This window comes from Ailuropoda melanoleuca, chromosome 11 (genome assembly GCF_002007445.2).
Source record: "Ailuropoda melanoleuca isolate Jingjing chromosome 11, ASM200744v2, whole genome shotgun sequence".
Classification (NCBI taxonomy): domain Eukaryota; kingdom Metazoa; phylum Chordata; class Mammalia; order Carnivora; family Ursidae; genus Ailuropoda; species Ailuropoda melanoleuca.
This window is the reverse complement of record NC_048228.1, coordinates 39,741,527-39,759,439: the sequence shown is the minus strand read 5'-3', so window position 1 is coordinate 39,759,439 and position 17,913 is coordinate 39,741,527. Positions and strand designations below refer to the sequence as shown.

The 17,913-nt window shown below is 40.8% G+C and overlaps 2 protein-coding genes and 2 non-coding genes across 9 annotated transcripts in view; 2 read left to right on the top strand and 2 right to left on the bottom strand.

The window, feature by feature from the left end:
* HERC3 (HECT and RLD domain containing E3 ubiquitin protein ligase 3) overlaps nucleotides 1-17,913 on the top strand; it is a 118,187-nt gene that overhangs the window by 96,470 nt on the left and 3,804 nt on the right. For all 6 annotated transcript variants that reach the window (XM_034671526.1, XM_034671522.1, XM_034671524.1 and 3 more), the window contains one exon: nucleotides 17,578-17,761. In XM_034671526.1, coding sequence (XP_034527417.1) covers nucleotides 17,578-17,761 — 184 coding nt within the window. The remainder of the gene's footprint in view (nucleotides 1-17,577; nucleotides 17,762-17,913) is intronic.
* NAP1L5 (nucleosome assembly protein 1 like 5) lies at nucleotides 696-2,498 on the bottom strand. The gene has a single exon (XM_011232117.3). The coding sequence runs from the start codon at nucleotides 2,403-2,405 to the stop codon at nucleotides 1,818-1,820; it is 588 nt and encodes a 195-aa protein (XP_011230419.1). The 5' UTR covers nucleotides 2,406-2,498; the 3' UTR covers nucleotides 696-1,817.
* LOC117804542 lies at nucleotides 10,463-10,570 on the bottom strand. Its single transcript, XR_004629018.1, has one exon. It is a non-coding gene; the product is annotated as a U6 spliceosomal RNA (small nuclear RNA).
* Nucleotides 16,420-16,515, top strand: LOC117804504. The gene has a single exon (XR_004628988.1). It is a non-coding gene; the product is annotated as a small nucleolar RNA SNORD21 (small nucleolar RNA).

Genomic DNA, 17,913 nt, shown 5'->3' with positions numbered 1-17,913 from the left:
TGCAAAGTTGAAGTAGCCTTTTTTTGCATATGCATAATATCACATTAAAAGTCTTTTATCTCTTCTGGGAGGAAATCAAAACCTGATTTTATATTGAGGAAACCAAAATGAGATAGTTATTGAAATTCTTGTTTCTAAATTAAAGGCCACATTCTTCTCTGATGAGGAGTCATCAACTTAAGAATATAAGGATGTCTATTTTTTCCCTCTTTTGTACCTGGGGAGGGAAGGAGGACTAAATTTCCAATCAGTGTCTTTATCTTTCATGTAATAATAAAAAAATAATAAAATAATAATAGCTGAAATTTATTGAGCACTGAGTGTGTGTCAGACACCATCCTACAGACTTGGTATTAACTGACTTGTTCTCCATAATTATGAGGAAGGGGCTGTTACTACCCCTTTTATAGAGGGAGAAACTGAAACAGACCAACGGAATTGCCTAAGGTTCATTGCTTAGAGGAGGCAGAGCTGGGATTTGACTGCAGGCAGGCAGAGTATTCGAGTCCTTTCGTTTTTTTGAAAATACTGTTTTATTAACACTACAGTGGTAAACAACTTTATGCTTAGGTTTCTTTATAGATCACTGAATCACACAAAATTCAAAACCCACAAAGAAGCTAAGAGTCTTTACGTTTAATGTGTCCTTCCTGAAAATCCTTAACTGTATACCAGTCTGTCCTCAAGCAGTAAAATTTGAATATGCACCATTTTTTATTTAATGTGTCACATTTACATAGCAAAATAATGAAGGCACAGCTAATACAAGCAAACTTAAACCCTTCTACTTCTGAGCTGGGGGTGGGGACACACACTTGGATTGGTTCTTCAAGTATTTATTTTTTCCAAACATTAGCTTCATTGAAGAGTTCTGATAATTTTCACAGCTACATTCTGAAAGCTACATGACAAAAAAGACTTCACAAGGATCAAACTACATAACACTGAATACACATGCTTTACAGGATTTGCTACATTCTACTTCTTTTCAAGTAAATTAATATTTCTAGAATGCTAGTTAAAGGGATTTAATACTTAAACATTTGGGGTTTTTGTGGTTTTTTTACACCTTTGTAAATAGACACTACCAAGAAAACACATAAACATGAGACAGTAAATAACAAACACATATGTTGACAATATTTTACAGGTTTTACACCCTCCTTCTCAGAACCATGTTGCTTGTCTAAATTCAGATATTCAGAACATTCTTTAGAATTTGAAATGGCAGTTTTCCAGGCCTCATTAAACAGTACTGTCATGATCTCCATCACAGGCTTTCCACGATTCCATCACTCTTCTCTGAAGTGTAAAGCTGATGTGTTACAAAAGCACAGTCTTAAAGATGAGATCCTTCTGGGTTCTGCCTTTTCTGCCCTGGAATGTCCGGACTAAAGAAACTGAAGAATTAAGCATTGAGAACATGTTCAGTCTTGGTCTGGGTGTTCCGTGTGTAGTGTGATGACAGTGGAATGAATAGGTTTCAAAGTGACATTCTTTACTTCACATCTACTTGACACCCTTACTTAATAAGCCTCAATTGCAGTCCGTGCAGAAGAGATCATGAAAAAATCATTTTAAATTTGTTTTCTTCAACACCTTTTGATATATTTATTGTGTTCAAAATGAAAAATTTGAAACGGGCTGGCCAGGATCCGATTGCTTCAATTTAATATAATTTTAGGTAGGACTGTCAGAATTGATTCACATTGTATTTTGGTCCCAAACCTGAGCCTTATGTTTAAGTCCACCAATATTGAAAAAAAAGTAGGGATTTTGTTTTCGTCGTCATTCTCCTCTTCAATCTCTGCCCCCGCTTATTTCTTGGCGTCATCAGACACTGCAGAGTGGGGACCCTCATCTTTGGCAGCCGCCGCCTCCGCGGCAGCCTCTGCCGCAGCTTCCTCCTCCTCCTCCTCCTCCTCTTCCCCCTCCTCCTCATCCTCGTACTCTTCCTCGTCGTCCTCCTCCTCCTCCCCCTCTAAGGTCCATGCACACCCCTCCATCTCACCGGTGAGCTCTTGGATCTTGGCAAGTAGAGGCTTATAGATGTCGTTATACTTTTTTTCCAGAGCCTGAAATTCCTTATCAAATTTGGCTTCTATCTTATCGCATCGCTTCTGCAGCTTTTTGAGGGCCAGGACTCGGCATTTCACTGAATTAGGCAGGCTCTCGATAAAGTCATTTTTAGGCTTTGGTGCATTCTCCGCGGGGGTCTGGGGCTCCTCAGCCGTCTGACCAGCCGCGCTGTCGGAGTCACCAGCCGCGCTGTCAGAGTCTCCCCCCTGCGCACCGCCTTCCGCCATTACCTCCTCGGCCGCCGCGGCCGCCTCTGCTGCCGCCGCCGCTGCCGCCGCCGCCGCCTGGCTTGGCTCCGCAGGCCCCTGGTTTTCCGAGTCAGCCATGTTACAGAAGGAGCTGCAGAGGTCTAGGGTGGCTCCCGCAGAGACCTGCACCCGAGCTGCACCAGAGAGATCTTGCGGATGCGGCAAGTGGCAGTGACGTCGGCCGCGGCAGTGACGTCGGCCGCGGCCCCGCCCTCTTCTCGCCAGCCCTTGACTGGCTCCCTACAATCAGCTGACGGTCTTGCCCCCCATACTGCGCCAGCTTCCCCCTGTTGCTACCTGCCATCTACCCACTGGCACTGCAGCTGACGTCAAAACCCGTTTCTTAAATACCCTGCGCCCCATCTGCCCACATACCTGCCCCCCTCTAACGCTGGGCTGGGAATGGCAGCAGGTGCCCGAGGCCCCTTTTTAGGAACTGCTTGGATGGCCTCAGCCTTGTGCAGTTTGCTCCTCTGTCCCACTCAGGTCCTTCTACACAACTGTCAGTATGTCTGTCTTGGTCTTTGTCTGCATGGCCCACAGCTGGCGTTGGTCTGGTGTCACTGGCTTACTCTTGTGGAGTCGGCTTTGATTACCTCTCGGATTCCTGCGAATTCCTTTCCAGAAAGCAAAGGGACGGGAGAGCTGACTCTCTTCTACGCTTTTGGGGACCTGGGTGCATGTGTGTAGAGAGGGCAGCTTGTACGTCCGTGTGCCCACGCGACAGCCCTACTTGGTCATTCCTCAGCTTAGCGGCATCTATATTGGTGGCAAGGTCTCTTAGCAAGAAGGGCCTTGGGAGCAGTTTTGGAACCATTTGGATAGGTAATCTCAGGACCCTTGGTATTCCGGAGTGTGTTCTAGAAGTTCCCTCAGAGTCTTAGCCTGCGGGCAGGAATAAAGCTGGAGAACGGCCAAAGAAAAGCAAGGCCTTCTAACGCCTGGGGCCCAGGGCAGGGACCGCGTCTTATTCACGTTAAAGCATGTGTTAAGTACCACTGTTCATTGGGGTCTCACAGACACGCCTGTGCGCTCACAGACATTGTCTCCCAAGGCACTCCACAGTTCAGCATCTGCTTTGTGGTTTTGCTGGTGATTTGTATCTGAGAACGTTAAAAAAAATATATCAAAAAAGAGAAATCTCCTCCTCTAATAGCAAAGTGAGTAGTCATTTTATTTACTTCCTTACCTTGCTTATAAGACCAAATGATAGCTTCTGAATAAGGATGAGGGCACATATTTTAGATATGGAAGAATTCAAATGATCCTTCCAGGGATTCCTTACGAATCAGCGTTATTGATTTAAATGTTTTTCTTTCACTATATTGGGACTTGCTGAGGCTCTTCTATCAATATGAAATTACTTCCCAAAGTACATTTGGTGTTATCTTATGGTTTTTATGAATATTAAGTTAATTAATAATATGTAAGGCACTTAGTGCTGACACTTGGCAAGCACTTGATGTGTTTTAGTGGTTTTTTTTTTTTTTACAAAATAATTGCATCATTAATATGCAAAGATAACCTGCAATAATATTCCCCTTTAAAAGGATATTTTTGAGCCCTTACCCAAAGAAAGGAACCACTTATGAAAAGCCCAATATATTCCCATTAACAAACGTTCTAGGTTTTTTTGTTTATGCATTTGTGATTCTTGTTGTCTATTTTACTTTCTTAATTCTCCAGATAATTTACTTTCCTCTTTTCTGTTACCATTTGTAGTGGGTTTTATTATTAAGGCTGATATTTCAGTTTTAGCTCTGATGGAATTTAATGTGATAATACATCTGTATTTAGTTGGCTGACACTATACATATTCTATGTATGACCCATTGTTAGAAAGTGGAGAGACAGTAGAGTATCCCCCAAACTGAGAAGGCACTTTGAGATCAGAATATGAAGAGGCTACTCCAAACAGTTGACAGAGTTTTATTCAGGGTAACTTACTGATGGGGAGTTCAGGCAGAGGACAAGCCGTGGTGGTTGCATAGTTACTCTCCGCAAAATCCAGACCTTAGTGCCCAGATTTTATAGAGTGAGGAGACACACAGAAGGGCACTGTGGTGAGATGGAAGGGTTTGCATACACCTCAAAGGGCTTGCGTGCACTTAAGTGATAGCTAACCTTTAATTCGATCTTGTGATACCACCTGTGCATCAGGATGGGGAAAAACCATGTTATCTCTGACAGATTCATGGGAGGCCAAAACGGGCCTCCCCTATCCTGGCCTTGGTGGGAAATTCTAGAGTATGTATATTTAATTTCCAAGGGACCTGAAACGTGTAGCCCCAAAGGTGGTCACTGAGCAAACATGAATAAGATGGAGGACCAAAGATGGAGTCCATGTTGTTAGCACTCCTAGTCCATATATTCCATTTTTTATCTCTTGATGGTTACAGGTACCTGGAGGTTAGGAATGCTTTTTCACATTTTAAAGATGAGGAACTTAGAAGCAGAAAAATAAAGTGAAATAAATATTTTGTTACTATATATATATTACTTGATTGGCAGAATCAGAGGGAGAAACGGCTTTCTAATGCCTATATTATAGAAGTTGTGACAGCCCAAATTTTAATAAAATCTATTTGACCTACTGGACTTGCTTGAAACAAATAGGATGTGTTCATCTTTCAGGATTTTTATGTTGCTGTCTTAAAAAATCTTAAAATTTAGTGTTAAGCTAGGTTACTTTTTTCAAAAAGGTCTGTTCTATTGAGATGTAATTCACATATAATAAGTAAATATATTTTATGTATAATAAAATATAATTTGATTGATGCATAATAAAATTCATTCTTTGCTTTGGCAAATACTGTCATATAAACACTACATTAATTCAGGTGTAGAACAGTAACATCATCCCAAAAAACCCCTTCACAGTCCTTCCCTTACTGTCAGCCCTGGTGATCACTGATCATCCCTAAAATTGTTCTTTTCCAGAATGCCCTATAAATGGAAGCATCTGTGTGTGGACTTTTGAGTCTGGCCTTTTTCACTCAGCATATTCATACATGATATTGTGTGCATGAGTAGTTTGTTCCTTTTTGTTGCTGAGGGATATTCCCACTTGGGTTGTTTCTAATTTTTTGTGATTACAAACAATGCTGCAGTGAACCTAAGTTTTTATTTCTCTTGGATACATACCTGAAGTAGTTCCGTTCGGTCATATGGTAGATGTATATTTAACTTTTTAAGAAAGTTCCACAGTTTTCCAAGGTGACTACACCATTTTGCTTTCACACCAGCAATGTATGAGTTACAGTTACTCTGCACTTCAACAGCATTTGGTGTCCTTGTGCTTTTCCCCCCAGTCTGATAGCTGTGTGTGTGGTATCCTTAATGGCTAATGATGTAGAGTATCTTCTATGTATGTATGTGTCATTCATAGATCTTCTTTGATGACATGTCAGCTTATATATTTTGCTCATTTTCTGAGTTTTTATTTTCTTCTTTTTAAATGATTTTATATATTCTAGATATGAGTCCTTGTGAAATACTTTCTTCCAGTCCATGGCTTGTCTTTTTCTTCAAAAACCAGAAATTTAAAATTTTGATAATTTTTTTTTTCTTTTATGGGTTGGGCTTTTGGTGTCATGTCTAAGAGACCTTTGCCAAATCCAAGGCCATAAAAATTTGTTCCTGTGTTTTCTTTTTTTCTTTATTTTCTTTTTTAATTTAAATTCAATTAATTAACATATATTATCAGTTTCAGAGGTAGAGTTCAGTGATTCATCAGTTGCATATAACACCTAGTGCTCATTACATCACATGCCCTCCTTAATGCCCATCACCCAGTTACCCCATCCTCCCCTCCCCTCCTATGTTTGTTTGTTTCCTATGATTAAGAGTCTCATATGGTTTGTCTCCCTCTCTGATTACATCTTGTTTTATTTTTCCCTCTCTTACCTATGCTCCTCTGTTTTGTTTCTTAAATTCCACATATGAATGAAATCATATGATAATTCTTCCTCTGATTGACTTATTTCACCCTCCAGTTCCATCCACATCATTGCAAATAGCAAGATTTTCAATGGCTGAGTAATATTCCATCTTATATAGGTCTACCACATCTTCTTTATCCATCCATCTGTCGATCGACACCTGGGCTCTTCCCACAGTTTGGCTATTGTGGACATTGCTGCTATAAACATTGGAGTGTAGGTGTCCTTTCTGATAACTACATTTGTATCTTTGGGGTAAATAACTTGTACTGCAATTACAGGGTCATCGGGTAGTTCTATTTTCAACTTTTTGAGGAACCTCCATGCTGTTTTCCAGAGTTGCTGTACCAGCTTGCATTCCCACCAACAGTGTAAGAGGGTTCCACTTTCTCCACATCCTCACCAACATTTGTTGTTTCCTGACTTTTTTTTTTTTTTTAAAGATTTTATTTATTTATTTGACAGAGACAGAGACAGCCAGCGAGAGAGGGAACACAAGCAGGGGGAGTGGGAGAGGAAGAAACAGGCTCATAGCGAAGGAGCCTGATGTGGGGCTCAATCCCATAACGCCGGGATCACGCCCTGAGCCGAAGGCAGACGCTTAACCGCTGTGCCACCCAGGCGCCCCTGTTTCCTGACTTTTAATTTTAGCCATTCTCACTGGTGTGAGGTGGTATCTCATTGTGGTTTTGATTTGTATTTCCGTGATGCTGAGTGGTATAGAGCATTTTTCATGTGTCATTTTTCATGTTGGCTATTTGTATGTCTTCTTTGGAGAAATGTCTGTTCATGTCTTCTGCCCATTTCTTGATTGGATTATTTGTTCTTTGGGTGTTGAGTTTGATAAATTCTTTATAGATTTTAGATATTAACCCTTTATCTGATAAAACATTTGCAAAAATCTTCTCCCATTCTGTTGATTGTCTTTTTTTTTTTTTATAAAGATTTTATTTATTTATTCGACAGAGATAGAGACAGCCAGTGAGAGAGGGAACACAAGCAGGGGGAGTGGGAGAGGAAGAAGCAGGCTCATAGCAGAGGAGCCTGATGTGGGGCTTGATCCCATAACGCCGGGATCACGCCCTGAGCCGAAGGCTGACGCTTAACCGCTGTGCCACCCAGGCGCCCCTGTCGATTGTTTTCGTTTTGTCAGCTGTTTCCTTTGCTATGCAAAAGCTTTTTATCTTGATGAAGTCCCAATAGCTCATTTTTGCCTTTGTTTCCCTTGGCCTTTGGAGACATGTCTAGCCAGAAGTTGCTGTGCCTGAGGTCAAAGAGGTTGCTGTCTGTGTTCTCTTCTAGGATTTTGTTGCTGTTCTGTCTCAGATTTAGGTCTTTCATCCACTTTGAATTTAATTTTGTGTACGGTGTAAGAAAATAGTCCAGTTTCATTTTTCTGCATGTGGCTGTCCAATTTTCCCAACATCATTTGTTGAAGAGACTTTTTCCCCATTGGATATTCACCATTTGTTGAAGATAAGTGGACCACAGAGTAGAGGGTCCATTTCTGGGTTTTCTTTTCTGTTCCATTGATCTATGTGTCTGTTTTTGTGCCAGTACCATACCATCTTGATAATTACAGCTTTGTAATAGAGTTTGAAGTCAGGCATTGTGATGCCAGCAGCTTTTTTTTTTTTTTTCTTTTCTTTTTTCAACATTTCTTTGGCTATTAGGGGTCTTTTCTGGTTCCATACAACTTTTAAGATTATTTGTTTCAGCTCTAAGAAAAATGTTGATGGTATTTTGATAGAGATTGCATTGAATGTATAGATTGTTCTGGGAAGCATAGACATTTTAATGATATTTGATCTTTCAATCCATGAACATGGAACATTTTTCCATTTCTTTGTGTCTTTCTCAATTTCTTTCATGGGTGTTTTATAGCTTTCAGAGTCCAGATCCTTTGCTTCTTTGGTTAGGTTTATTTCTAGGTATCTTATGGTTTTTGGTGTAATTGTAAATGGGATCAATTCCTTAATTTCTTTCTTCTGTCTCACTGTTAGTGTATAGAAATGCAACTGATTTCTGTGCATTGATTTTGTATCCTGCCACTTTACTGAATTCCTGTATGAGTTCTAGCAATTTTGGGGTGGAATCTTTTGGGTTTTCCACGTAGAGTATCATGTCATCTGTGAAGAGTGAGAGTTTGACTTTTTCCTTGCCAATTTGAATGCTTTTTATTTCTTTTTGTTGTCTGATTGCTGAGGCTAGGACTTCTAGTACTGTGTTGAACAACAGTTTTAAGAGTGGGCATCCCTGCCGTGTTCCTGACCTTAGGTGAAAAGCTCTCAGTTTTTCCCTATTGAGAATGATGTTTGCTGTGGGCTTTTCATATATGGCTTTTATGATATTGAGGTATGTTTCTTCTATCCCTACACTGTACAGAGTTTTAATCAAGAAAAGGTGCTGTACTTTGTCAAATGCCTTATCTGCATCTATTGAGAGGATCATATGTTTCTTGTCCTTTTTTTATTAATATATTGTGTCATGTTTGATTTTTGGGTGTTGAACCACCCTTGCAGCCCAGGAATAAATCCCACTTGGTCGTGGTGAATAATCCTTTTTAATGTACTGTTAGATCCTATCGGCTAGTATCTTGGTGAGAATTTTTGCATCCATGTTCATCAGGGATATTGGTCTGTAATTCTCCTTTTTGGTGGCATCTTTGTCTGGTTTTGGGATGAAGGTAAAGCTGGCCTCACAGAAAGAGTTTGGAAGTTCTCCTTCCATTTCTGTTTTTTGAAACAGCTTCAGATAATAGGTATTATTCTTCTTTAAATGTTTGGTAGAATTCCCCTGGGAAGCCATCTTGATATTCTGGACTCTTGTTTCTTGGGAGATTTTTGATTACTGTTTAAATTTCTTTGCTGGTTATGTGTTTGTTCAGGTTTTCTATTTCTGCCTGTTTCAGTTTTGGTAGTTTATATGTCTCTAGGAGTGCATCCTTTTCTTCCAGATTGCCTAATTTTTTGGCATATAGTTGCTCATATGTTCTTATAATTGTATTTCTTTGGTGTTGGTTTTGATCTCTTTAATTCATGGTTTTAATAATTTGGGTCCTTTCTCTTTTCTTTTGGATAACTCTGGCCAGGGGTTTCTTGATCTTATTAGTTCTTTCAAAGATCCAGCACCTAGTTTCATTGATCTGTTCTGCTGTTCTTTTAGTTTCTGTTTCATTGATTTCTGTTCTAATCTTTATTCCTGTCTCCTGCATGGTTTAGGCTTTATTTGCTGTTCTTTCTCCAGCTCCTTTAGGTGTAGGGGTGGGTTGTGTATTTGAGACTTTTCTTGTTTCTTGAGAAAGCCTTGTATTGCTATGGATTTCCCTCTTTGGACTGCCTTTGCTGCATCCCAAAGGTTTTGAACAGTTTTGTTTTCATTTTCATTTGTTTCCATGAATTTTTTTTTGATTCTTCTTTAATTTTCTGGTTGACCCATTCATTCTTTAGTAGGATGCTCTTTAACCTCCAAGTATTTGAGTTCCTTCCAAATTTCCTCTTGTGATTGAGTTCAAGTTTCAAAGCACTGTGGACTGAAGATATGCAGGGAATGATCCCAGTCTCTTGGTACTGGTTGAGACCTGATTTGTTACCCAGTATGTGAACTATTCTGGAGAATGTCCATGTGTACTCGAGAAGAGTGTGTATTCTGTTGCTTTAGGATGGAATGCTCTGAATATATCTGTAAAGTCCATCTGGTGCAGTGTGTCATTCAAAGCCCTTGTTTCCTTGTTGATCTTCTGCTTAGATGCTCTGTCCATTGCAGTGAGTGGGGTGTTAAAGTCCCCTACTATTATTGTATTATTATCAATGTGTTTCTTTAATTTTGTTATTAGTTGGTTTATATAATTGGCTGCTCCCATGTTAGAGGCATAAATATTTATAATTCTTAGAACTTCTTGTTGGATAGACCCTTTAATTATGACATAGTGTCCTTCCTCATCTCTTATTACAGTCTTTGGTTTAAAATCTAATTTGTCTGATATAAGGATTACTACTCCAGCTTTCTTTTGATGTCCATTAGCATGAAAAATGGTTCTCCACCCCCTCACTTTCAATCTGGAGGTGTCTTAGGGTCTAAATGGAGTCTCTTGTAGACAGAATATCAATGGGCCTTGCTTTTTATCCAGTCTGATACCCTGTGTCTTTTGATTGGAGCATTTAGCACATTTACAATCAGAGTAACTATTGAAAGAAAAATATGGAATGCTTCACGAATTTGCGTGTCATCCTTAGTGACGGGGCCATACTAATCTTCTCTGTATCATTCCAGTTGTAGTATATGTGCTGCCGAATTGAGCACCCTATGTTTTCTTTTAGAAGTTTTATAACTTTAATTTTTACATTTAGACTGTGATCCTTATTGAGTTAGCTTTTATAATGGTGTGAGGTATATGGATATATACCTTTTGCATATGGTATCGTGTTGATCCAACACCATTTATTGACAACACTATCTGCTGAATTGCTTCTGCAAAGTTTTTGAGAATTAATTGACCATATTTGTGTGGGTTTATTTCTGGGCTTTCTGATTCTGTTGCATTGACTTATAGGCCTGTCCTTTCACCAACACTACACTTGACAGCTGTAACTTTATAGTAAGTCATGAAATTAGGTAATGTTCAGTTCTCTGACTTTGTTCTTTTTCAAAATTGTTTTGGCTCTTCTAGTTACTTTACCTTTCTATATTAATTTCAGAATCAGCTTAGCAAACATTTTCAAAGACCCTTACTATAGTTTGAATTCAGACTTTTAAAAACCATTGGCAATGGATATAGTACTTGCTCTTTTAAATTTAAGTGTTTTAAAATGTCACCTCATTTAAAATGTTGTCTCATTTTGTGGGCTTTAGGGACTCTAGTATATAATCGGGGCTGCAGTAGCACAGAACTGTGAATGATGTAGATGAGCTATCATGTTGTGAAACCCTGATCTCAACGTATTGTAATTCCTCATGTAGCTGTCACATTGGAAATGAAAGAATCAAGGCAGGGCAAAGGGAGGACGCGTAGGTGAGATGGTTGGGAGTACAGGTCTGTATTCAGACATCTGGCTTCAGGTTCTGTCCCTGTCCATGTACTACTTATTTGTCTTGGATTCAGTTCTGAAATTGGAATAATGAGAATTTACTTGAAAATTTTTGAAAATGGAAAATAATCGAAAATTTATCTCTGCAATCTCAGAAAGCTGTTGTTTTAAAATTTGCGTGTATTTATTTTTATTGGGACATAATTCTCATACTGTCACTCAAAGGATAGGTTTGAATATTCACCAAGATGGTGTGTATCTAAGAATCTTTTGCTGTGACTAGCTCCTAATACACTCTATAACTGTTAATGATCATTATAAAAGAAAAGACTGTGTTGAGGGGCGCCTGGGTGGCATAGCGGTTAAGTGTCTGCCTTCGGCTCAGGGCGTGATCCCGGTGTTATGGGATTGAGCCCCACATCAGGCTCCTCCGCTATGAGCCTGCTTCTTCCTCTCCCGCTCCGCCTGCTTGTGTTCCCTTTCTCGCTGGCTGTCTCTATCTCTGTCAAATAAATAAATAAAATCTTAAAAAAAAAAAAAGACTGTTGAGAGCAATACTAATTGACATATAGACATATAGAGATTAGAGTCTCTGTATGAGTTTGCTAGGGCTGCTATAATAATGTAAACCACTAAGTGGTTTAACGATTTACTATCTCATTTCAAGAACAACGTGTTGGCAAGGTTGATTCCTTCTGAGGCTTCTCTCCTTGGCTTGCAGATGGCCATCTTCTCCTTTTGTTTCTTCCCATTGTCTTCCCTCTGTGCATGTTTCTGTGTCCAAATTTTCCCTTCTTATAAAGACACTGGTCCTGTTTGATAGGGCTCAGCCTGATGACCTGATTTTAACTTGATTACCTCTGTAAAGATCCTATATCTAAATAAGGCTACCTTCTGAGGTACTGAGGGTTAGAACTTCAAAATATGAATTTTAGGGGGACACAGTCCAACTCATAACACTGCATCCTCCAGTCCCCAAAAGTTATGTCCTTCTCAGCTACAAAATACATTCACCGTATTCTAACATCCCCCAAAGTCTTTACCCATTCCAGCATCAACTCTAAGTCCAAAGTCTCATTCATGATGGTTAATTTTAGGTGTCAACTTGGCTGGGTTATGGGGTACCCAGATAATTGGTCAGATATTACTCTGGGTATGTCTGTTAGGGTGTCTCTGGGTGAGGTTAACATCTGAATGGGAAATTGAGTAAAACAGATTGCTGTCCCTGATGTGCATGGGTCTCATCAGTTGAAGGCCTGAACAGAACAAAAAGACTGAGTAAGAGGTACTCCTGCCTGACTGCCTTTGAGCTGGGACATCAGTGTTTTCCTGCCCACAGATTAACAGAAGCATCAGCCCCTCCTGAGTCTCAAGCCTGCCTGCCTTTGGACTAGTAGAGCTACAACCACTGCTCTCCTGGGTGTGCAGCTTGCTGACTGCCAATCTTGAGGCTTGTCTGCCTACATTGATATACATGTATATATGTGTGCACACACACCCCTACTAGTTCTGTTTCTCTGGAGAACCTTGGATAATATATCATGTAAATATCATCTGAATAAGTTTGATTAATCCTGAGGTAATTTCTTCCACAGCTGTGAAGCCAGACAAGTTATCTGTTTCCAGATATGATCGTGGGCATGGGTGTAGGATGGACATTCCCATTATAAAAGGGAGACATCAGGAGGAAAGAGGTCATAGGTCCCAAGCAAGTCTTGAACCTAGCAGGGAAAATTTCACTAGATTTTGAGGCTTGGAAAATAATCCTCTTTGGGTCTAGGCTGTGTCCTCTGGCCCTCAGGGGTGGTGTTCCTACTCTGAGTTACTGGTCCTGGTTTCTCAACCTATACCCATGGTGGCAGTGATAGGCTCACTGGACTCTGATTTGCCTTTGGGGCCATTTTTCCCTTTTCTTAAAAGATAACACCTATTTGCAGTCAATTGGTTCTGTAGGCTCATTTCATACCAGTAGAATCCCAGAAGCCCAACAGCCGTCCTTCATTTTGTCCAGCTCTGCCTCTTTGGTGTAAACTCGCAGTGCTTCTATTCTTAAATTAAAAACAAAAACAAAAAGGGGTGCCTGGGTGGCTCAGTCATTAAGCGTCTGCCTTCGGCTCAGGGCGTGATCCCGGCATTCTGGGATCGAGCCCCACATCAGGCTCCTCCGCTGGGAGCCTGCTTTTTCCTCTCCCACTCCCCCCGCTTGTGTTCCCTCTCTCGCTGGCTGTCTCTCTCTCTGTCAAATAAATAAACAAAATCTTTAAAAAAGCAAAACAAAAACAAAAAACTTTGTTGGCTTCCCAGGCAATTCATGGGGGCCCAAGTCATCTGACAAGGGGGTTCTTCACAGATCTTTCCTGGATAACCACCTTTCTATTCCTAGCTTCTGCTGAGATGATTGATAGGATTCATGAATCCACATGCTTGATCTCTTCAGCAAACCATTTTTCAGCTGTACTGTTGGCCCTGTTTCCAGAAGGTGTTTTCTGGATAGGCTAAGAATTTTCCAAACGTTGAAGTTCTAGTTCCTTTCTGCTTAACAGTTCCTCCTTCAGTTTATCCCTTTCTTCCTTCATTTTACTATGAGCAGTATGAAGAAACCGGACCACACCTTCAGTACTTTGCTAGGAAATCTCCTAAGTTGAATATCCAAGTTTATCACTGACAAGTTCTCCAAAACACTAGAACACAATTTGGCCAAGTTCTTTGCCACTTTATAACAAGATTGCCTTTCCTCTAATTTCCGGTAAATAACATGTTCCCCATTTCTGTCTGCGACTTCACCAGAAGCATTTTAATATTCATACTTCTTGCCAAATTCTGTTAGTGATGTATGTTTATTTTCTGAGAACAAAAGCTTTCTCTACAGCTCTCCTCTTTCTTTCTGAGCTTCACCGGGATCTCCTTCACTGTGTCTATCAACTGTCTCTTCAAAGCAGTATAGGCTTTTATCAGCTGCCTCAAAACTCGGACAGCCTCTACCTGTTACCCCCAGTCAGTCTACATTTATAGATAGCTGCTCTTACAGTACCTCACTTCCCGGTACCGAAATCTGTATTAGGCTTCTCCAGACAGAGCCAGTAGGAGATGTATATACCTACATATATACTTATACCCGTGTACACACACACACACACACACACACACCCCTATCTATGCAAGTTCCCAGCTGTTGAAGAATTTTACCTCAGGATTAATCAAACTCCGAGTCTCACCCATATCTAATTTAGATGATATTTACATGATATAGTAGTCAGGGTTCTCCGGAGAAACAGAACCAACAGGGAGTGGGGGTGTGCGTGTGCACACACGTGTTCACGTATGTAAATGCAAGCAGATGAGGCCCAGGATCTGCCGTCAGCAAGCTGCAGGCCCAGGAGAGCAGTGGTTGTAGCTCTACTAGTCCAAAGGCAGGCAGGCTTGAGACTCAGGAGGGGCTGATGCTTCTGTTACAGTCTGTGGGCAGGAAGACACTGATGTCCCAGCTCAAAGGCAACATACACGTGTGCATGTGCATACATGTACAGAGAAAGACAAAAAGAGATACTGATCCCCGGGTGTCTACTTACATGATGGTGAGGCTGGCAAGTTGGAAATCTTCAGAGCAGGCTGGCAGGCTGAAAATTCTGGCAGGAATGGATATGGCAGTGTGGAGGCCAAATTCCTTCCTCTTTGGAGGTTGTGGAGGACCTCAGTCTTTTAAGGCTTTCAGCTGATTGGATGAGGGCCACCCACATTATGAAGAATAATCAGCTTTACTTAGAGGCTACTGATTCAGGTGTTAATTCTACTAAAAAATACCTTCCCGGCAGCATCTTGACTGGTGTGTGACTAAGTAACTGGCTACTGTAGCTCAGCCAAGTGGACACATAAAATTAGCCATCACCGTCTAGAATAAGGAATCACGTTGATGGTGATTCTCTGAGGCAGTTGTACCAGGAAGATCCTCTTCGTTTTATCTAATGGGCTTTAGGAAGGTAGTACTGTGGGTGCAGTGTAAGAAACTTTTAGCATCTGTGGTTAAGGTGTATGATAATCTTTCCGTATTAGTGGCTTTTATTTTAAAAATGGAACATTTACCCTATTTTATTTTATTTTATTTTATTTTTTTAAGATTTTTTTTTTTTTAATGTATTTGACAGAGAGACAGCCAGCGAGAGAGGGAACACAGGCAGGGGGAGTGGGAGAGGAAGAAGCAGTCCCAGCGGAGGAGCCTGATGTGGGGCTTGATCCCAGGACTCTGGGATCACGCCCTGAGCCGAAGGCAGATGCTTAACGACTGTGCCACCCAGGCGCCCCCATTTGCCCCATTTTAAAGATGAGAAAAGAGAGGCTTAGTATGAGCACCGAGGACATGGCAGGGCCTGGATGTGAATCCCTCTCTGCTTTACTTCTCAGCTATAGGACACTGCCTTTTGGTTAGTTCGGGGTGGGGATGGTGGCCGTGGAAGAAGTGTTTGCTTGAAGGAAACCCAGATAAGGGTAGTTTTATGAAGTAGTATATTACAGTGAAGGAAAAGTAGAAAGGGTCTGTCTTCATAATGTCAGATTTTTTTAATTAGAAAAAAATTTACATACAGAAAAGTAGACTAAAATGACAGACATCTTTGTATCTATGAACCAGAGTAAACAGTATTTGCTTCAGATTTTGTAATAAAACAGTGACCGAGATTCCTGTGTATCCTCTTACTCCCTTCCTCTCTTCCACCCTCCTTTCTCACTCAGGTAAAACACTGATAAAGTCGATGCCTCTTCTTTCATGTTTTTATACTTTTATAATATGTATATTAAGACCCATTAATTAATTCTATTATTTTAAAAAATTACCCATTTTTTACCTACACCATATATACAATTTCACACTCATAATAAAATCTTATAGCCATAAGCCATATAATAATAAGTGCTAGTATTTACAAAGCAGCCTTGGTTCTAAGAACTTTTACATGTATTAACTCATTTAATTTTTGTGACAGTCCCATGGGTTATATACTCTTATTTTTCCCATTTTACAGATGAAGGGATTGAGGCACAGAGAGATTAAATAACTTATCCAAGGGTCACAAGATGTAAGTAGCAGAGCCACTGCCTCTTATAGTGTTATAAATGTTAAAAAAAAAAACAACAAACTGATGATGGCCCGCTAACTGAGCAGTCAGTAGTTGGTCCTTTGTTTGCATATGATGCAGTTAATTGATTCAAGATGGGACTGATGGCAGGGAAAGAAAAAATGTTAAAAAAAAAAACCCAACTTATATAAATGCTGTCATAGTACTTAATCAAAAACATTGTTCTTGAGATTCTGTTCATTTCGATAAATATGGGCCTACTTAATTCCATTAAAATGCTGTGCTTTATGGTTTCTGTCTTACGACCGTACCATCTTTTTTTGGTCCATTCTCATATTAATGGATGTTTAGTTTTGTGTCTTCCAGTTCTCTATATTACAAGAAAATGCTGCGGTGACCATCTGTGTACGGGTCTTGTGCACTCATGCGAGCGTCTCTCGGCCACTCCCCTGGTAGTGGAGTAGCTCAGTTAAAGGGTATTTACATTGTCAGCTTTTCTAGATATTGGCAACTTATTCTCCCAGATGCTTGTGTCTCAGTTCAGAGTTGACATTCCCACTAGGGAGAGACTGAGTGCATACAGACGATGATGGCCAGACCATATATAAAAATAGAACTCTGACCTGCAACGTGTGGACACCTGCCCAGGAAAGCAGCCCCTTATACACTAAACAGCCCAGGAAGCCAGCTCGCTGTGAGTCCCACTTGCAGGAAGTCACTGTCCTAGTTTGCATTTGACTGATTATTGATGAGATGGAACCCATCATATAAGACAGTCCTTTCCAGAAAGGAGTTATGAAATTACCTTTTAGAAGAGGCGAGGATTCCAATAGCAGATGGTTTTAACTTCACTCATTTCTGAAGAGAAGGGACGAAGCCTAGAATCATGATCTTAGACTTTTTCTTTGAGCAGAAAAAGTGTATTTTTTTCCAAACTAAATTTTAAGGAGGAGAGTAAGGATGAAAACTGGAGCTCCTTGGGTGAAATGAAGTCAGTCGTACGGTTCCACCTACTTGGCCTCCTCCCCTTCCTCTCTGTCTCCCCTGCCCCTAGATCACCTGAAATGCCAGTGGAGTCCTCGGGCTGGCTGGTCATCTCCGGGATGCTTCCTGGCGTGAGAATTCGACGAGATCCCATTTTTCATCTCTCTCCACCTCAGGGCCTCCACAAGACTTGGGCTAACTGTATTCTATTTCTTTGGTCTTCTGGCAGGCAGGAGTTTGTGGATGCTTACGTGAATTATGTCTTCCAAATCTCAGTTCACGAATGGTACACAGCCTTCTCCAGTGGCTTCCTAAAGGTGTGTGGTGGCAAGGTGCTTGAGCTCTTCCAGCCTTCCGAGCTGCGGGCTATGATGGTGGGGAACAGCAACTACAACTGGCAGGAGCTAGAAGAGGTAAGTAGAGACGGCGCTGTCTTTACTTCTGAGGAAGCAGCCGTGGCCTGGCCAGGTGGGCCCAGAGCCTGGTCTCTTTCCAAGCGGTCTGGGGTTGAGGAGGAATTGGAGGCCTCCTTATCTCAGAAACTGCAAATGGTACACAAATATAT